Source organism: Capsella rubella, unplaced genomic scaffold (genome assembly GCF_000375325.1).
Source record: "Capsella rubella cultivar Monte Gargano unplaced genomic scaffold, Caprub1_0 scaffold_8, whole genome shotgun sequence".
Lineage (NCBI taxonomy): Eukaryota > Viridiplantae > Streptophyta > Magnoliopsida > Brassicales > Brassicaceae > Capsella > Capsella rubella.
The window spans coordinates 8196302-8217620 of NW_006238916.1; the positions used below are offsets into that span (position 1 = coordinate 8196302).

Sequence of the window (21319 nt, forward strand, 5' to 3'; positions counted from 1 at the left end):
AAACATTCATATGTATCCAAAATTTTTTGACAAGATGGGTCTAAGAAATGAGAGGCATAGGTTTATCTTACAATCTTATAGTGACCCAGCAATGCTAATAAGTTTATCTAGGCATAAATAAGTCTTCTGAATAGGAATGTAGGGTGTTTACATGATAATAATATTTGTAAATAGATAACCATTAGAACCTCGCTAAATGAAATGAAATTTCATTATTTTCTTTTACAAAAAGCATAATTTTGCTTAGTGTTCTTTGTAATATATATACAACTATACAAGTATATGTATATATATATATATATACAAAGTTGAATTTCTTCTTTACCAGAAAAAAATTCTGTATTTAACTATCCTATATATATATAATGATATAATGTGCATTTTTGTTAGAAATCATGCATAAGATAGATTTAAGGTATACAATACTATACAAAAGACACAAGCTAGCTCATTTCATATAAATGATTTGGATTTCAAAATGTATAAAATTTAACATGGTATCAAAATCCTAAACATATACCAATACTTGAACAAATTTAATATATAACCCAAAATTGACCAAGTTGGGAAAAAAAATCATATAATCATTCAAAAGAAACGACAAAAATTCATTATTTTGGAGGAAAAAACGTGATTAAAATATCACGTAAATAAAATAAACCATAGATTAATATTTCTATCAGACCACCCAAATCTATTTATTGATATTTTTTTTTTGACATCACACACCCCAAATTATTTGTTGTCAGTTAGATTTGAGGTAAGAATACATTAAAGTGTTATACTTTTTTTATTTAATGGAATAAGTTATAGATGGTTACGGTTGGTCAAATTATGAGAATAGAATATACGAATGAAACATGATGATTCCTATATAGGGTGTGGTGGTATATATTAATATATATAGACATATAGTGATTAAAAGTTAAAAACGTCTTAAATCTTTTCTGATGCTTTACGGTTTAAGACTTATATAAAGTCTCCAAAACTGGAGATTTTGATATTATTTATTTTTCTATTAGGCATTTTTTTTGGTAGAAGGTAGGGACATGTCCTCATGGTTAAGCGAAAGACTAAAGAATCGATTTTGGGGATACAAATATAAACAAAGGCAACTTGGTATTAATTTAATTAGTCTCCCAAATAATTAAGAATGCATCAAAACGTCTTGAGAAGACCATGAAGTTAAGATCCAATGAGAAGCGATTAAATTAATTAATAAGTGTTTTTAAGTCGTAAGAACTTTTAAGCCCATCGGTTCATGTCTCCGATTACCCTAACCGGTGGGTCCAATTACCTAAGTATACTCTTTATATCATTTTCTTTGAAAAACATTACATTACATCTTCTATAATTTTTTGCACAAAGAAAAACATCTTCTATAAATTATATATCATATATACACCAATGTCACATTAAACAATTTCATGTCATTCACTACACTTCAATTTACATGGGTTTATTTTGTTTCATTCTATTTTCACTTATCCATTAAAAGGTTGATTGGATATAGACTTGTAGCTATATATATATATTTTTTTTTTTTGGGAGACTCCGTGACTGTTAATTTTTATAAAATCGTGGAGTTTTTTTTTTAATAAACTTTAATTAATATAATGGAGATGATTGATTTAACAGTTGATAGCATATCTACATTCATTTTGACTCTAAAATAGTTGAAAAAAGTATGGAAATCTCTGTAAACAACGTTTAGTTGACTTATCATATACAAAAGTAAAAAAAAAAAAAACAAATCTGCTTTGAATTCTATATGGATGTGAAATACATGATTCAATTAGTTAAATCTTCTTGACCAACAACAAAAAAAAAAAGTTCTACATGATTTATTGTTTGTTAATTAATCTCTGCCAATTAACTCCTTAATGGTACTATTGTGATGCAAAGGCTGATGAGGCGTCTGGAAAATTGCATACCATTGATGTAAGTCTAATGCAATTGATCATGTTCGGTTCTTTCTCGTTTTTCCGCATTAGTATACCAATTTAAAATGAAAATTATTAATATTACCTTCACATATACATAGTTATCAAATTGAACATTTTCAAAACTTACTTATTATTTTTTATTATACTGTAAAAAGTAGATTCCAACTTACAGACGATTACACAACGGATAACTTTACTTAAATAAAAAAAATGACCGTAAATCATTTTACTCATCATTTTCACGATGACTTTATCCTAATTCACACACAAGAATATGATAAAGAATTAACCAAGCTAAAACTATAACAAGTTTGTTTGCATATATAAATATAGTGATTGGATTGGAGGCATGATCTAACAAATTTACACGATGGCATATTTCATGACTTCGAAACGATTACTCCTAGCAAAAATATTTCTGCTGATTCTTGTCGTATCATTGAAAAAAAAATAACTTTAGATGTGTGTGGGGTTGAGGTCGTGGAAAATAATGTACATACTGGTGAGGTTTTGGATGATGCAATGAAGTCTTTTGTAGCTTTGAAATGGTTAGTGCCCTTTATATTTTGCTTTTGGTTGACAATAATTTTGAGAGAAAATGATAGATTTGTTATGATACAAGAAAGAAGAAGACAGAGTAAAAAAGAAAAAAAGGAGAAGATCTTTTGTTGGAGACCAAAGAAGGTGGGGAACAAACTCAAGACATAAGTGGAAAACATAGAGTTGTATAGATGTAGGCATAATAGCTAGACGTTATAGGGTGCATTAACAAAAACTGTATATTTAAATATTAAAACGGGAGGTTAGGAATATAGCAAGGATATAGTAGTAGACGCATATACTCGACCCTAATCTGGAAAATTCGAATTGAATTATCTTAAAGATGTTAGCAACATGAGAACTACACACTATTATATAAAAAGTATTGCGAAAAAGGTTTTGACCAATGGAAATTGAAAAAGTAGAGAGGGAATTATAACCGGCAAACAAATCGGATCAAATCACATTTTGACTATAATTTAGTACATCAATGTTGGACTAGGCATTGTTCTAGGCTAGTTTTATAAGTTAGTCATACGTCATGCACAAGTCGGGTTTTGGTGGAAGTTTCGATTGGTTTATTCTTTGACAATGAGATGAATATTTGTGTCAAAGTGCATTTGAAGCGACTCTGTGTATGATCAAAACTGATTATGTTTTTGACAATTTAGACCACATGACTTACAAATCTTTCGATAACTCTAATGTTGATGACCTTTTGATTTTTAATGCATCATCAAATAATCGACCCTAGGTCGGAATGTCAAAACGTAATCTAGTACTATATCTTTTAATGATGCCATTAATTAGCAAACACAAAAAGTTCAAAGTTCGGCATCATGGTTAGAAGAGTTTCAGGTTGATGTCACTTCTATTTGATTCGTATCTCTTAAAAGGGATATATATGAGAGGCTTTTGTAAGGTAGAAATTAATTATGTCCAAGAAGATGATAAAACCTCAAAATTTTCTGAAATGGTGATTTTCAAGATTTCGATATATGTTTTGGAGGGTGATAAAATCGCATAAGTTTTGGTTATTTTTACTTTTTTCTTTTGGGGGAAAATTATATTTTTGAATAGTGCACTTGAATAATTAGTAGCCACCTTGCAAATTGAAAATGAGGTAATAATTAGATTCATTCAATACAACATATAAGTTTCGAAGACAAGCTTTGGTAATGGAAAGCTTTAAAGCTTTAAAGGATGTTTTGTGTTTGTGTTTGTGTTTGTGGACCAATTATTGTCTTGGAAATGAACTGTTTGGTTTGTCTACTTAGTGCGATCAAGAAGACAAAGAAGAAGACGCAGAAGAAGAAAATGGTGAGGTGTAATAATAATGTTGTAAAGAAACCACAAAAATAAATAAAAATAATGTATACGTTTTCTAAATTGGGTTATCCTAAAGATAATTTGTTTCCTCTTTTTGTTGATTTGTGGTGTGTGTTTTGGTCATCTATGTGCGATTCCTTTAATTGGTATATCGATAATAGTATATATTATATGGTTTTATGCGAGTGGGTGTGAAAGATAAGGAGACTTCTTTTCTCTTTTTCATTTTTAGGTTTTTGTTGGAATCCCACTTTCTTCAATTGCTCCCCCATGAAAAGGTTCATGTCTCAACCATTTGATCATTATCCTTTTTGTGTGAGCATGTTTTAACAAAATTTTCTACGAGCAATTCGACATTCTAAACCATAAAAATTCAGACAAATTTCAAGTTGTTACACAAGTCCTACTGTTTTTGTAAGGCTATATTCACATCAGATTTTCATTGCAAATACACAAGCTATCAAATGAATGTTGCAAGTACCAAAAAAGAAATCAAAGAGCATGTTATAGAAATTGTACATGTATTACTTTACTAGGCAAATATATAGTTATGATTATATCTTTGTACTTGTTTGAAGAGGTAAGAATATGCCAAAAATAAAAACACAATAATAGGTGTGTATTTGTTTGTGTGTGTTGGTTTTGTGGATTGTGCCACACTCACTTGCAAAGCTGAAATATTGGTTAAAAAGCTCTTTACAAAATAAGTGATGGTGGGAAATCAAACTTACTGACACACTTGTTAGTGGCCACATTAATTGGGGTAATATGTATATGTTTTATTCCTTTTGTTCAAAGTATTTGTTATCCAATACAGTTTTGTATCCAATTTAGTATGTTTTACTCATTCTTCTATGGGGTTTATACCAATAGAGGAAATGGGCTAAGTAACTAATTCACCAACATTCACAATTTGGCATCACTAAAGTATCTACCATGGAATTTATCATTTTCTTTAGAAAGTGATATTTTTTATTTTATTTTTTGGGGAAAAAAAAAAGAGTAAAATGAAGTCAAAAGAAATTTCATAGTTTTCTGAGAAACATCAGAGAACATATATTTGGTGTCAGTCTCTTCTAGTCTCGTTTGGTTTCGAAAGCCTCCCCTCACGCTCACATAGTCAGGAGAGTAATAATTAAACAAAAAAAAAAAATCTGACACGTTTTTCAGATTGCAATTTCGCTACAAACAAAAGAAAAATCTCTCACTCAAGTAAAACACTAATATTGGAACATAATTTGAATTTGCCTTCTGACATCAAGTTTCAACATTTGTCCCCTCTAATGTTTTTATTTTCTTACTGGATTTTCGTTATAATCTTGATTTTGTAATACTAGTACTAAAGTACTAACTATTGTGACCTCACTCAAAAACAGAGACTTGTCCATTCCAACTACAAGCTGCGACCACGTTAGGCAAAACAGGGTGGTATGCCACATCCACACAGGGCTGTTCATAGGCCTTAAGCTTCTTAATAAGCTCAGTGGATTTGTAGTTGTACATGTATACGGAACCGTCAGATGAGCCAGTGACTAAGGTTTCTCCATCCGGGCTGAAGTTGCATTTGATTGGGAAACCTGCGACCCAGTGACCTTCGAATCTCTTGTATTTGTTGAGCTTGAAAGGTGGGTTCGTTGAGAAGATTGCAGCGTAGTTTCCGTGTGATTGGGCGATGAACACTGGGTCTTGTGGGTGACGTTTGATGCAGGGGCATGTGTATGCTTCTACATAGACCTGAGGGGACAGACAGCAACAACAATAATTTTAATGCATAAACATGTTCTGCTTATGTTTACAGATGCAACTTAATCTAATTCCCAGATCTAAGATTAACTCTGTTATCATATGTATATTACTCTACTAATAATTTCATCAAACCAAGTAAATCCCCTTTTTAATAATATCGAATTCAAAGAAAATGCAGCATTGATATTAACTGAAAGAAGGTTATTGACAGTGATGTACTGACCTGATTAGACAGAGGAACCTCCCTCGAAATATCCCAAACTATAACAGCGTTCTCACTTATATTTCTGCCGGACACATCACTTGAAGAGACAAACCGCTTCCCACCCGCGATAAACTCAACATCAAGAATTGGCCCAAGATCTCGGATGTATTCATGCACGACTTTGTTGGCCCTAATGTCCCATAATCTAAGACTTCCTTTTGATCCACCGGAAAGAATCACGTTGAAATTATCTGGATGGAACTTAGCAACTCCAATGACCTGATCCTCCTTGAAATTTTGTGTTTCTACCCCTCTTTCAACATCAAATAGTCTCAATGTGCAGTCATATCCACAAGAAAGCAACGATACTCCTTGCTTTGACCACTTCACATTTTTAACCGGTGCATTATGATGAAGAAACTCCCGAACTTTCTTCTTACCATTGCTCCACACATTCCACACGTAAACAGCACCATCAAGCCCCGCAGAAGCAAGAAGATGAACTGCACATTAACTCTAATGAACAAATGAATGAGGCAAAGGATTTCACCTAATACTTAGCAAGAAGATAATCAGGAAGTGAAAAAGCCAAAACATACCATGACTTGTAGACCAATCAATAGCGGTGACCGCCTTTGTATGTCCAGTTAACGAAATCGATATCGAACTAGGCATTTCCGTTCGCGACGAGGATCCTCGACGTGTAACCGAATACAGAACATGGCGCGGCACATCAGAATCTGAGATGCTCCCGAGAACTGAGATTACGAAAGCTTCATATACATTAGTAAAAGGCAACAGCATAAAGTATTGCCAGATACAACCACAAACATTAAGCAATTACCCAAACTTCACAATTAGGCTAGTATTGTGTGATCATCTCCTTAATCTTTCATTTGAGCAACAAAAAAACACGATACACTAAATTCAAAACTACGAATTAACAGCGAAATAGATTAAGCTTGATTCGATTCGAAATTACCAGTAGGAGAACTCGACGTTAGTTTCTGACTCAACTCGGGACTCGGAATCGTTGAGATAGAGGCTAAAAGTGATCTCTCTCTCTTGGATACATACCGTCCTTGGACCGGAGCTGGAACCGGCACCGTAACGGAAGAGCTCGTTTGAGGATCGGAATAGGAATCGTGCGGAGGATACGGTCTACGAGATGGTTTGTACTGTCGCTCCTCTGGGAATGGATATGGACGCTTTGAAGGAATTGAAGGTTCGACGGAGAATCGAGAAATTAAAGGCTCGTCGGCTAATGGTTCAGGTTCGTCGTCGGAGTCATTGGCATACGAATTGCATATAAGATCCATCGGAGAGACGCGAAGTTGAATCAGCGAAGAAGGGACCTGCGATGAGAAGGAGAAGAAGCTGAACCTTCGTAGGCTTATTTGGGCCAGAATCATCGAGGCCCATTATAGTTTGTAGATGGGTATCCTTGTGAGAGTCGTCGGTCCGAGTGCTGCTAATCAAATTTTCGAATCGTAAGAATAAAAAGATACTTTAAATTCTTGAAGTGAATTAATACCTTTCACCTCTTAGAAATGAAATCTTATGTCTAAATTCTATTAAATAAACTATATATTATTCATCATCGAAAACAATGAGCCTGTTGTCAAAACATCGATTTAAGCTCATGAATTAGAAGAAAGTATGCTTAAGCCTTCATGGTATAACATTGATCAACTTTAATTAAACTAAAAAAAAAGCATGTTTGATTCTAAAAGATTGATTTAATTTTTAATGGAATTTTTCAGAGAGCATGTTTGAAGTTGAAAACCGCTTTTGAGATAAATAACATAATGAAAAATGTTATTATATATTTTTTTATAGAACATTAGTGAGATAAAACCAATTATTCATTGAAATATTAAATAATAATAACTTACTGTAAGTATAAAAAGCTATACTTTTACTTCTTGTAATTGAAGTTTTTATAATCATTTTTACTAACAATCTCAAGTTATTTTTTATTAAATATAATATGATACTTAGGTTGACAATCCAATATATCCGATGCCAAAAGATCGATATGTTTTAATTAAATTGATGACGAAGCATGTTTGGTGCTAAGAGATCGATCTAATTTAATGAGATTTACAAGAAAGCATGTTTGTAGTTGAAAACCGTTTTTGAGATAAATAACTTAGAGAGAATAGTTATTATATTTTTAGAGAACGTTAGTTAAATCAAACAAATTATTATATTAGAATAATATTAACTCATTGTCGGTATTAGAAATTATAATTTTACATTTTGGAATTGATTTTTATGATCATATTATTAAATGTCCCTATTTAATTCTAGTAAATATACTACATACATTTAGATATATTATCCATCTAGTAAATATACTACATACATTTAGATATATTATCCATCATTAGGAACCCTTTGTCCGTGTCAAAAGATCGATCTAATTTAATGAATTAATAATGAAACATGCTCGATGCCAATGGATTGTTCGATTTAATGAAATTAATAAAAAAAAAAAACATGTTTGATGCCAAAATATCGATCTAATTTACAAGGAAGCATGCCAAAAACTACAATTACTTATCACGATCATTCGCAGAAACGTATCTACTAACCATCTAACCAGATTTATATGTGTTTTCCTCTTTGAGTTATTATAGTTTTGTGATCATTCTTACTAACGGTTTCTACTTGATTATATTAATCCAATACGACAACATAGTATAAATTAATATAAATTTCTACATACTACAAATGCAATTGCTAAACACGATCATTTTCACTAACGGTCTAAACGAATTTATATGTGTTTCCTTCTTGGAGTTATTGCGATCATTCTTACTAAAAGTTTCTACTTCATTATATTAATATAATACGACAACAAAATTATAATAATATTAATTTCTCGGTATTACAAAAATACAATTACTAAACACGATAATTCTCACTAACGGTTTGAACGAATTTATATGTGCTTTTTGGAGTTTTTACAATCATTCTTACTAACGCTTTCTACTTCACTATATTAAATATAATACGACAACAAGGTATATTATCCATCATCAGACAAAAAGTGTTTATCGCCAAGAGACCGATCCAACTTAACGAAACATTCTCAAAATTAAAAACCGTTATCCAGTTAAATAACTTATAAACATAATATATTAGTATATTAAGCAGTTATAAGTCATTTTTAGTAACACAATACTAACTTAAAATGTTGAAAATATAAGTTTATTATACATTTTAACTAAAACTTTGATGTGATGTAATATGTTCATAAGTTTTTTGTTGTAGAGTTTATTTATATCACCAACACTCATAGTATACATTATACAATACGTATAGTCAGTCTAAATTCAAATATTTGAAACATAATTGTTGATTGAAAAATATACTTTGGTTGTTGAACAACACTTCCGTTACAATATACAATCCAACAACAAAATCATTCACATACGGAAAAAAAACGTGAGGAACATTTATCAGTTTCTGAATTTGTTGGGAATCAACACCCAAAAAAAAAAAAAGTTGAATTTTCTCGATTAGAGACCCCATGCATATAAAACTGTATTTATCTTGTGTCTTACACACAGTTTTTTTTTTTGAGTTTATGATTTCTCCAATAAATTAAAAAAAAAACTTCCAATAATTACAAAAGGACCCAACAGAAACTATAATTAAAAGAACAAAAACAAACAAATGCAATCACAAGTCTCACGCGTGTAACGTTGCATGAGCCACACGTGGGCCAAACTAACCGGGTACCTGCTGCGTCTACCCACAGAACAAACGACCGCTTCGAAAGTACGAACATAATTGACAACTCACTCTCCAGGTAACCGGTACAAATATCAGCCACGTGGCGTGAATCTATTAGCTAATCGTCAAGTAAAACCCGGTCCCCTGATTGGTTCACGCAATCATTTTTGGACCCTCTCTGTACTGTGTATCGCGTGACTCTCTCTCTCTCAGTGGCATTTTTGTAAAAACCTTCAAATATAATCTTTAAAAAAACAAATTTTACCGTGATTATCTCATATAATTAAAATATACTTATCTCTTAATCAAACAAAAAGATAAGATTTTGTAGGTTTTAGAAATATGAACAATAATTTCCAAATAAGATTTCAGTTTATCCAAATAAAATAAGAGATAGATTCGAAATCCAAAAAGACGAAAGTACCCTTCGAAGAGAAGAGTGAGAAAAGCAAAATATTATTAAAAAATTTGTGACTGCGGGGGAGAGTTTAACCGTTACTTTGTTTCCCTTTCATGCAAAAGCTCTATATGACACAGAGCTTACGTGGCACTGCTTAAAAGACAAATATGGTTTTGTAAAAAATAACGTAACTGAAATTTTTTTGGACAAATATTTTATTCTCAGTCAACTTCATACATTAAATCACAAAGTAGCAAAAATTTGTAACTACTATTATAATTTTAAATTGTACGATTCTCGTGGACGGTTATTATCATTTTCTAGCTAGTAAATTAGAAAAAGTATGTTCTATTGGGGCAGTATCACATATGAGTAAAGATGTATTTTATAAGAAGCTTTCATCACCAACAAATGAAATAAAATATATATATAACAAAAATGATGAAGCATTCTGTATTACTCCTTAAACTATCAATTTCAAGCATCTAATTCATACTCATTAGGTGTTGGATTACCCTACAATCAAAGTTAATTATATACATAAGCACGTCCCTTCTCTATATACATACAAACATCGGACTATATAATACACATGCTTTTGCTGTTGACAAGTAAAAACAAAATAAACACAGGCGTTTTTTTTTTTCTTTTTCTTCACATGATTAGCTTTTTAGCTAGATACAAAAATCTAAACAAGGATACAAATATCAATTTAGACAAAAAAAAATACTACTTTCCATGAATTAAATATATATTTTCAAAAGTGATGTTTACTAATTCAAATATCAATTTTAGAGAAATAGTATTTTCATGAACTAATTATATAAAGAACAGTGATCAATTAAATAAAATAAATAGAAAAACCTTCATAGGAGCCATGGTGGTTTAATAGCTTAATACACATTTTATCTAATTATAAGATATAAAGAGATTTTTTTTTCTTAATTAGACACATAATTCACAGTAATATTAATGTTTTAAAGCTAATTTTGGTGTGTCCAACCACTCTTTTGTCATTATTTCTCCACATGGAGTTTATTATTTTCTCAATAAACTCTTATCAATCGCTATATTATTTCCATTTTATCTCTAAAACTTTAGAAAACTTATAATATTATAATCACTTAACCATATCTATTATAATAACATATATGGACCCAATCACTCACCAACCAAGGGCAAATCCGTCATTTCATCTTCTCCCTTCTTTCCCCCATTTAAGACCACCCCCTCTCCCCACTTGAATCATCGCCGTAAAAAAACTATCTCTCTCTCTCTCTCTGTCTGTCTAACTCAGTGAAAAGCTATGAACAAACTCATCTCCCGTGTGATCTTTCTCCTCACCACTCTCCTCCTCTCCTCCTCCCTCACCTCACCGATGTATTATCCATCGGTTCACGACGTCCTCCGAGCTAAAGGACTCCCCGCGGGACTCTTACCTCAAGAGGTCGAGTCTTACATTCTCCACAACGACGGTCGTCTCGAGGTTTTCCTCGCGAGGCCGTGCTACGCCAAATTCGAGACCAACGTCCACTTCGCCGCCGTGGTGAGGGCGAATCTGAGCTACGGGAGCCTCAGCGGAGTAGAAGGGCTCTCGCAGAAGGAGCTCTTCTTGTGGCTTCAGGTGAAAGATATCGTCGTCGAGAATCCAAACTCCGGTGTCATTGTTTTTGATATCGGCGTTGCTTTCAAACAGCTTGCGCTCGCTCTCTTTGAAGATCCTCCCAAGTGTAACCCTTACGGTAAACAATTTTTTTTTATTTAACTAAAATTTAGTTTTTCTCTGGTTTTAGTGATTAAAACAGTTATTTTGGATTTTCTTGAATTTAATTTTCATGATGACTATACATATATTATCTTAATTTCCTTTTTTTTTTTTTTTACTATATTACATTTTGGCATTTGTCTAGTCATCATGGGGTTAGCTATTTAGTCGGCTTTGAAGGTTATTATTCTAATTGAGCTTCGTAAAGTATATGCTTTTTATATTTTTACTAGATACGGAGCTACTCATAATGTGAAAACAAATAATAAATGCTGTTTTTTTTTTACCCAACAAAAATTCAAATATTTAAGTTTTTCTTTGCAAATTTCTAGATTGAATGTTTGTTTGCAAAGATTGACATTTCCCAAAAAAAAACATCGTTTTAATGTGTATGGTTTATTTCAATGGTTATAGTTCGATATTATCGTTATCAAGAGCTTTGTAAAAAAAATTACTACTTATGAATTTAATATTATAATTGTGGACATGTGGGGAATAGAAGTGGTACAGTGAAGTGAAGTCATGAGGTTGTGTTGTGTTGTGTTTTTTTCTTTCTCGTATGTGTTTTGAAGACTTTGAAAACTCTTTTGGATTTTATTGTCTGGTATAAATTTGCCAGTTTCAATACGAGTCTTGTCTCTGTAACTGCTGACATAACACTTCTTTTACTTCTTTTGCTTTTTCTTGTTTTTTATTTGAATGAGGAGTATATTCGATCAGTAACTTTTACCAAAACAGTTTATCATTTTTTTTTTACTTTACCAAATATGAATAATACGCACAGTTCTCTTTTCATAGTTCGAAATTTCGAATAAACCCACTTCAAGAAACGGTAAGACTACTACATAAGTACATAGCATATAATGAAAATCACTTTTTTTTTTCTTTTTCATTTTCACATTTTTTGGATGGTACATTTACAGAAAGCAAGGTTTATTGATTGAGTTTATGTTTCAGGTGTTTTGAAGAGAAAGACGAGAAGAGACAGAGGATTTAAAGCTCAGATGTAAGAAGTAGAGAGAAAAGAGAGCTAGAGCCTGGAGTTGTCTGTTTGAAATGTTTCATATTTGTAAACTAATCAGAATGATTAGTAGTATGTTAATTTTATGATCGTAGAATAGAATTTGATTTGAGAGTTCTTGTAAAGATGAGATTCCCAATGTTCTATTCTCTGTGTTTAAATTTCTATATATATATTTCAGTATCTTTGACTAAAACTGATGATGTCTTTGTTAGTAATGTCATGATTCGACAATCACTTATGTAGCCTAGTGGGTCATAGTTTCGTTTTTGTGTGAGTTTTGTGATGATTACAAGGTTGCGTCAAAACGTAAATCAATAAACGTAAATCGACTTTAAAAATACATCAAACACATCAGTGGACTTTCAATAACATTCATACAATTAAAAAAAAGTAAATCTTATAATTTATAGAGACTTACGTAACCTTGTTTTTTCTCGCTTTACTACTTGTGAGTTGTAAACCTAGTTAGTATTTATGTGGTTATATCACTACACTAACGTTGGACAAATTAAAGATAATAATTACTTAACAACATATTCAAGCCCTTGTTACTCAAGTGCACTAACCAAAAACATCTATAAAAAGATTGGTCTACTTCAAATTCTTCTCATTCAAGTCCTTGTAGTAATTAGCTTTGAGTACTTTTTAACTAATCTTCTCTCTCACGTAGATAAAAAATGATTTAACAAGTTTGTCCGGCAACAGAGCATCGTGACCGAACCAGTATCAAACCATTCTCGTTCTCGATTATTTTTCAGAACTTGAATAGCCGGGTTTGTCACGAACCTGCACTATTTTCTAAGAACAGGTAGAATAAACCATAGAATTATATATAAATATTGAGCACTAATGAGAAATTGGTGAAGAAAAAAAATGAAACCATATCGACACAAAAACTTGGAATGACAAAAAAAATGTCCTCCAAACTTTGAAAATGAGATAGATATGTCCATATTTTTGGTCATGTGTAGATGAAAATGCAATAGAACATACTTCAGGGAGACCCAAATGTAGAATCATTGCTTACCAATGTCACATGTGAAGGTGACCAAGTTACAGCTCCCTCCTAAACCAAGTGCGGATGCATTAACTGACTCATTGGGATATCTTCTCAGCCAAGATGCTTCACAGCTTAAGTCGTCGGTTCAATTTGATATATTTCTATCATGTTTATTTTGCACACTTTCTCTTTTAAAAAATGTTCAACCACTCGATGGTTAATTGTATTGCTTCAAAATTTTGTATAATTAAAAACCCAAATCAATTAATTAATCAAAATGTTTGCACAAAAATGTCAGATATATTAAACTACATTTTAATTTTTGGGATAATTATTCGACTAATCTTCTGATTCTGAAGTGAATGTATCATCGAATATTTTAGTGAGTGAAACCACTAATCCATTACTAATTGGTTATTAATATGTATCATGTAAGATCAAAATGAACTCTCATGAAGATCTCAACCATCTCATTAAAAAGTAGTTTACGAGTTCAAGGCAAAAAATATAAAAACAAATCGTAACTGAAATTTTACTTGATTAAGTAGTGATCCTTAAAATTTAATAAATGAAAAATCTAAAACAAAATATATGTTCTGAATCACAAAATATTCATTGAGAAAAAATGGAAAATTTTATGATAAACCGAATCTAGATGAACAAAGCAGATTCGTTAATAAGATACACTTTGCTCATTTGGGGAACTAATTACCTTAATTAACCTTAATTAATTAATATTAATACTGAAACGTCGACCATTTTTATAGCTGACGTCATTTTGTTACCTTCGCGGATAAGGTATTATTAATAATCATTTAATATTCTCCTTCTTTAAAAATCGATCCACAAAAGAAATCTAAGAATCGTAACAATCAATCGAAACGGTGATCGAATCGTATAGTGCAATCACACACCATGGGAGGAGGAAGAGCGATGGCGACGGCTGCGAAGGTTGCTGGGATCGGAGTTGCTAAAGGAGGATTCAGAGGAGGATTCGGCGGGTTTTCTCCGGCGACTGAGCAGTTCAAGGTTAAAACCGCCGCCGCGGCGACTTCTAAACCGGCTTCGGCTTCGATTTCATCGGTGGCTCATCTTTCTGCTGAAGAAGATGGGATGGCTGTGCAGAGACCGGTTTGGGATGATTGGGAATTCGCTGAAGAGGAGCCGATTCCTAGGGTTGTTTTCAGCAAGCCTCCTAGTCTTGAAGAAGCTAAAGAAGCTACTGAAGATCTTAAAGAAGCGATTAATATGTAAGATTTTTCTCGAATTTGACTCCGAATTAGGCTAATTTAAGAAGTTTTCTTGTTTCTAGTGATTCATTTGAGATTAGGATTTGGAGAAAGTAGAAGAAAGGATCATACTTTGAAGAGTATTTGAATCTGTTTTTGTGTGCTTATATGTATGTTTGATGGTTGTTAATGGATTAGGGTGTATATGACATCTCCAAAGTCGTCTGCTGCAATGGAAGGATCATCAAATGATGGTGGTTCTGTTTCCAAAATGCTCTCTGGTTTTCAATCTTCTGAGAAAGCTGTTCCACAAGTTGCTCTTCAAGCATTTTCTTTTCTCAGTGAAAACACTGCTGCACAGGTATATAAAATAACCCCTTTTTGATTTTGTATTGGCAGGAGTAACATTTGGTTTAGCTTGGCTGGTGGTTTTACTCTTTGACATGTTTAAGAGTCTAAATTGTTTCTCTTTTTTACAGACTGTTGTTGCTTCCATTGCGTGTGACCCAAAAGTATGGGATGCTGTTATGGAAAATAAGGATCTCATGAAATTTCTCCAGACCAACAATACAGGTAAAGAAGACTTGGCTATCTAACTAGTGATTCCTGTGGTGTACATGTCTTGATGATAAAAAACCACTTAACAGAGACTTTTTTTTTTTCCATAATTCAGCTGCTTCCTCTCAAGTTGAATCTGACAATGACGACCAGTTTAGCACGACCGAGTGTGAAGTTATTGAAGAAAAGCCACTGGAAATCTTAGAGATTCTGCAAGACATGAAGCTAAAAGTGGTTCGAATGATGGAAAACGTCTCATCCTACTTTGGGGGCTTGTTTGGGTTAGGATCTGAAACAGAGGATGGAAAAGACAAGAAGCAGACATTGTTCAACGACCCTCGTACGCTGTTTGGACTAGCTGTGGTTGTCATCTTCATGGTAGTTTTGAAACGTGCTTAAGATCTCTGTTGTTCCTGAATTCGCCGATATAGCGGAAAAATAACTACCTACTGTGATCTCTTTCCTGTGCTTCGTTATCGTTTATACTTTCTTTTTAAAAAATACTGGTTGGAGTGATTTGGAACCGTCTTTGGATCTTTTCATATTATAAATAAAAAGATCCTTGGGATGTTTTATCACTTATCTGTCTACAATATAATTAAGCAAAAACAGATTAGTGAGAGCACAAACACGTCTCTCTTTAGCATATTAGATCACACTTGTTTCTGTATATGTATTGCAGTTTACGAATACACTACAAAGTATTACTTTATTCCTCGGAAAACTCAAATTCAAATCTTCGACTATGTTCTATGTCTTCTCTTGTTGGTATGGTAAGCCGCAGCATATGGGGATGAGGCAAGAGAAAAGGTCGTGCCTCCCTCACTGTCTTATTGCTAAAGAAGAATGTTGTCGGAGGACTTGAACTTCATTTGCAGGAACCAAGATTGTAAGTTGATTAATGTCTAAATCGAAACTTATTCAGGCAGAACCAAGGAAAAGCTGTAATGGTATTCAAGCTTGACCAAGAAGGCAACGTTGTTTACACTTAAAACAGTAGAGATCTCCGCATTGTCCTCTCAAAATCTGAACCTTTCTGTGTCCCTGCTTCTTCCTTTCCTGGCATGGGCTCTAACTGCCTAGTAGTTTGGGAGTTTGAGTTTGTCTTTTCAGTCTTGGAAGTTGGAATCATCAAATGTAGTTCTGAATAAAATTTGAAATAGAAAGTTTTCCCTCAGCATGTCTATGTTAATTTGCATGAATGTTGAATGCAAGCATGGAATCCAAGCAAGAAACTTGACAGTTCAGTTGCACAGTAACAATTTGGGTATTTTGTCTGCTTAAACGAAAATTGAGGGGTTTTTCTGATAATAACAAAACGTTTAGAGGGGTTTTCTGAAAATTTGAAATTTCTCAGTCCCCAGATTCGTTAAATTTATCAAATACATCGCCCTCCGGCGTCGTCGTGAACTATGACTCATTCCGGCTATATAATCGGCGATTTCATGCTCCTGAGCGCGGCGGTGAAGCCATGGATGGCGTCTCCAGTATTTCTCGAGCTCGTGTTGCCATTGTTCTACACAAATCCTGTAACTATTCCTTTTTTATTTATTATTATATCAATTACATTTGATTCAGCTCTATTTATGCTTGAATCGTCTTTTATCTGTATATGAATAATCCGTGTGTACATATAAATTCCTACTCTATCTCTATCTTTGATCTCTCTTTCTCATTTCTCTTGGACTTTGAACTCTTGTTCTGTTGCCTTGTCCTGTAGAAGCATGCTTGAATCTGATGTTGAAGAACTAAGTAGTGTTTGAAACCATAGAGCAGAGGCTTTAGGGATCCTTGTGAGATTGTTCTTGTAGTCCACGTAGTAGATCCCAAACCGGACTGTGTATCCTGAGTTCCATTCCCAATTGTCTAGCAATGACCACACAAAGTATCCTCTTACATCGCATCCATCATTCCTGCAAATTTGCACTTTCATTTTAAACTCAAGACTCTTTGTGAAAGAATGAATCTTTGGTAAGTCAAAACACTTTACCTTATGGCAGCTGATAAGTTTGATAGGTAATCTCTGTGGAAGCTAATCCTCTTGTCATCTTCTAATGCTTTCTCCATGTCTATGAATGGATTGTTTTTCTCATCCATGCCTGTGATATCACCACCTTCAATGTTAAAAGATCTGATTTTTTTTTATTGATATTGTTTTGGGATTTGAGATGTTTACCGTTTTCTGTGATGATTACAGGTGGGTTTCCATACATGTCTTTAACATACACTGCCAGTTTCCTGATTCCCCATGGGACAATGTGTAGCCAGCTTGATCCAGCCTGATTCAAGTTAGTTTTTTTTCTTATCAGATAATTGTTTAGTTTCATTTTAGTGAACATGTCATCAGAGAAATACATACTCTTTCTCCTATAGCTATTCCTCCACGATAAGCTACAACATTTAGAAGCAAACAAAGAGTAGGAACATCAGCTTAATTTTTTTGGTTTTGTAGCAGAGAATGATATGAGAACTGGTTTTGTTTCTTACAGCTTGTAATCACGGCTGAATCAGAAGAAGCATCTTGCAGAATCAGTTTCCTTATCCTAGTTCTGTCGTTCCTCGCATATAATGTGGTGTAGTGGTTGATCCCCACGTAATCAAATGCCCCTTTTATAGCTTTAGACATCTCTGGTGTTATCTTAGGTAGTCTCTCTTCCACTAGACTCTTCATTGAAGCTGGATAGTCTCCATAGATTAGAGGATCCATAAACCTATATCAAATCTCATTCTGTCACTTTTGACTTTCTCTCAAGTAAACTTCTCTACGCAAATATTCACAGATAAAAGGATTTTATATTTACCATCCAATCCCAAAATCCATGGCTCTTCGAGCTGCATCTTTGTCCTCATCACAATCAGACATTGGCTCATACCATTTTGCATCTAATGCTATCCCTATTTGACCATGTTGTTTCTCCTTCCATATAGAAAATTCCCACATTTTATTCTGCTCTTAGAATCATAAGATTTTGTTCTGTTTTGTTTTCTTACCTTGAAGTTTCTATGGTAGGTGTGGTAAGCAGCAGCATGAGACAGAAGAATGTTATGAGCTACAATGTATGGTTCCACCGATGACGTCCCCTTCTTACAAAACCAATGTCCCAGAAGTGAGCACCTCCCTGGAGCCTGTATCCCTGTGTCATAGCCTTGGATCGATACACCGTGAGGCTCATTGAAAGTGACCCAGTGCTTCACTCTATCTCCAAATGCTTTAAAACAGGTGAATGCATAATGCTCAAAATCATCCCTGCACCATTTATTTAGCTTTTTGATTTCGTAATCATCTCACCATATCAAGATTTCACATTTTTATCAAAAGATCATATACTCACACGACTTCTCTGCTTAGCCATCCTTCATATCTGTCTTCTAAAGCTTGTGGGAGATCCCAGTGATACAATGTCACATAAGGTTTGATTCCTTTGGCTAAAAGAGCATCTATTAGGCTGTTGTAGTACTTAACTCCATCTGGGTTTATTTCCCCTGTTCCATCTGTTCAAACCCGAGTTTAACAGACCCGTCGAAACTCGGTAATAACAATACTCTGATCACAGCCAAATGAGTTAGACTTACTAGGGAAGATTCTTGACCAAGATATAGAGAATCTGTAAGCATCCATTCTCAGATCTTTCATCAGGTCTATGTCACTCTGTGATAGGAAAAAAAGAAAGAAAGAAAGGTTCTTGCTTCTTAGATTCTCTCATTTATGTCCTGTTGCGTCTTATCTTAGATTTGTTTGGATGAGGTTGGTTGCTCTGTCAAGAAGCAACCCTACTTTTATCTTCAAGCATAAGTCAACTAATGTGTTCTCTTTAGGTGAAACTTACGTGAAACCTATGGTATTGATCGACTGTAGTATCCGCATTGCTGAAATCTAATATCTTTCCTGTCCATCAAGAACAATAGCATTGGATTAACTGAAAACTGTGTTTTATTCTGGGTTCTTCGTGAAGTTTTTTGGGTTTGTTTCTTTGATACCTGGTTTCTTGGTGAAAGTGTCCCATATGCTCTCTCCTTTGTTTCCTTCTTTCACAGCTCCTTCAAACTGATTTCTTGCAAGAAAATGTAGCGATTGTCAAAATCTTTTTCCTTTCTTGGATCAGTTTGAAGAAGAAGAAGAAGACTGTCACCTGGTAAGCTGAAGAAGCTGTCCCGAACACAAACCCATCTGGAAAATTTGCTCTGCTGATAGATGCTGATGTAACATGATCTATAGGCACGAAGAAGAAGATCAAGAACGGAAACAGAACCAGGACTGGTCTCATTAAAGATTCCATTTTTGGGTCGCATGAATAAAAGAGAAAGAGACAGAGAGAGAGAGAAGGAAGATAAAGGGATGAATATGTGTAAATGAAAGATTTGGAGGCAAGAAAATGGAGTTTTTGTGTGTCTGTTTTTAATTTGTAAAGTTGAAGAAGAAAGGGGAAGAGTGCAAAACAAAAGCTCTTGTCTTTTGAAGGCTCTTCTTTGCTGTTGACATTTGTTCACTCTAACTTTTACTGTACACGTTTCTTATACTTGTGCCAAAAACTTGAAAAAAAAGTGTACTTTTAAGATTAAAAAAAAAAAGTTTGTTAGTGAGACATTAATTCACCAAATTAACAATTACCTATGTTCTTTATTTATGTTTGTAATTTGTAGTCGAGGATTTTTTTATTTTTGTAATCCCAACTAGTACAAGTTCACAGATTGAACCCAAAAAAATAATGTATTTTAGGAGGGGGGGAGTTATTAAATTAGTTTAGAGATCTAAGCCAAATTATGCGTCGTTCATTCTTTTATCAAAGTCAACTGTAATTTGTTGTATATAGTTTATAAATAAGTAAATGCTAGTTAAAAAAAATTAATTAGGTACTGGTTAAATATTAAAGATTTGGGTGTAAGGTTTTTTTTCTTTTTATCAAAGGAAAATCTTGAATTTTTTTTGTAAGAACTGTTAATGGGCTCTTTTAAGCCCATGAATGAATTTTGACGTGAGTAGTATAATTTAAAAATCATATAGTTAGGCTCTTTTGCAACATAACAAATGTATGGAGAGATTTGACCACATTAATGGATGAGAAATTATTCTTTATATTTTTTTTACATAGTTATTTGATATGCATCATAGTTATTTAATTTTCTATCGATTTGATTTTTTTTTGTTATTTATTACATTATCACCATATATGTTTATTATTTAATCATATTACAAAAAATATCAACCTATCAAAATTACTTACATACCACACATATGATTATGATGAACAGTTCCACGAACATTAAGACATGCGGCTCTATCGATAACATCTAGATTTTCTAATGATGATTTTTATGTGCATCATACCAATGATGGAGAATATTATCTCTAACATTTATATTTATCTTATTATAAATTGCATGTATGCACATCCTTGAACACATTAACCCTCCATTTACCAGTTACTTAGATTCTCAAATCCTACAAGAATTTCCAAATCTATGAATCAATATTATTATGGAGTTAGTAAATTAATATAAAAATATTTAACTTAATAGTTTAAATCCTAAACAAAAGCATATCCATCAGTAAATAGTATACAAAGTTGATTAATTTTAGTTGAATTTTTTTTATATATATGTTTTTAGAAAGCTTTGTGCATGCAGTTTTTAGATTTTCGAATGTTCAAAGTAGTTTTTTCGGTCACAAAGATTGCCAAGTAAAAAAAAATTGCATGTATTTTTAGATTGTGCGATATTTTTGTACAACCAACCGTTTTCTTTAAGAAAAATGACGCAGAGTGTGCATGGTTTGAGAGAACGAAGATGGTGTGAGAGAGAGAGCTAAAAATAGAGTCACGTGAAAAAAACAAAA

General features: G+C 33.1%; 4 protein-coding genes and 2 long non-coding RNA genes across 6 annotated transcripts; 4 read left to right on the forward strand and 2 right to left on the reverse strand.

The window, feature by feature from the left end:
- Nucleotides 1–5028: 5028 nt before the first annotated feature.
- Nucleotides 5029–7094, reverse strand: LOC17876534 (WD repeat-containing protein 25). The gene is made up of 4 exons (XM_006281720.2): nucleotides 6749–7094; nucleotides 6366–6524; nucleotides 5785–6269; nucleotides 5029–5549 (listed from the first exon to the last, which is right to left on the reverse strand). Exons 1-4 carry the CDS (start codon nucleotides 7083–7085, stop codon nucleotides 5178–5180), a joined length of 1353 nt encoding a protein of 450 aa, XP_006281782.1. The 5' UTR covers nucleotides 7086–7094; the 3' UTR covers nucleotides 5029–5177.
- A 4055-nt stretch (nucleotides 7095–11149) lies between these two features.
- LOC17875090 lies at nucleotides 11150–12892 on the forward strand. The gene is made up of 2 exons (XM_006281168.2): nucleotides 11150–11652; nucleotides 12633–12892. Exons 1-2 carry the CDS (start codon nucleotides 11217–11219, stop codon nucleotides 12683–12685), a joined length of 489 nt encoding a protein of 162 aa, XP_006281230.1. The 5' UTR covers nucleotides 11150–11216; the 3' UTR covers nucleotides 12686–12892.
- A 1647-nt stretch (nucleotides 12893–14539) lies between these two features.
- Nucleotides 14540–16064, forward strand: LOC17875114. The gene is made up of 4 exons (XM_006280839.2): nucleotides 14540–14949; nucleotides 15127–15289; nucleotides 15408–15501; nucleotides 15602–16064. Exons 1-4 carry the CDS (start codon nucleotides 14615–14617, stop codon nucleotides 15883–15885), a joined length of 876 nt encoding a protein of 291 aa, XP_006280901.1. The 5' UTR covers nucleotides 14540–14614; the 3' UTR covers nucleotides 15886–16064.
- A 792-nt stretch (nucleotides 16065–16856) lies between these two features.
- LOC17874816 lies at nucleotides 16857–18585 on the forward strand. Its single transcript, XR_002835328.1, has 3 exons — nucleotides 16857–17015; nucleotides 17684–17774; nucleotides 18497–18585. It is a non-coding gene; the product is annotated as an uncharacterized LOC17874816 (long non-coding RNA).
- LOC111832471 (putative beta-glucosidase 41) lies at nucleotides 17012–19763 on the reverse strand. Its single transcript, XM_023788871.1, has 12 exons — nucleotides 19617–19763; nucleotides 19465–19531; nucleotides 19314–19372; nucleotides 19060–19135; nucleotides 18819–18978; nucleotides 18478–18733; nucleotides 18288–18403; nucleotides 17974–18197; nucleotides 17846–17877; nucleotides 17663–17765; nucleotides 17477–17585; nucleotides 17012–17399 (listed from the first exon to the last, which is right to left on the reverse strand). The coding sequence occupies exons 1-12, from the start codon at nucleotides 19761–19763 to the stop codon at nucleotides 17159–17161; spliced, it is 1590 nt and encodes a 529-aa protein (XP_023644639.1). The 3' UTR covers nucleotides 17012–17158.
- Nucleotides 18618–20071, forward strand: LOC111832473. Its single transcript, XR_002835329.1, has 2 exons — nucleotides 18618–18706; nucleotides 19590–20071. It is a non-coding gene; the product is annotated as an uncharacterized LOC111832473 (long non-coding RNA).
- The last annotated feature ends 1248 nt before the right edge of the window (nucleotides 20072–21319 follow it).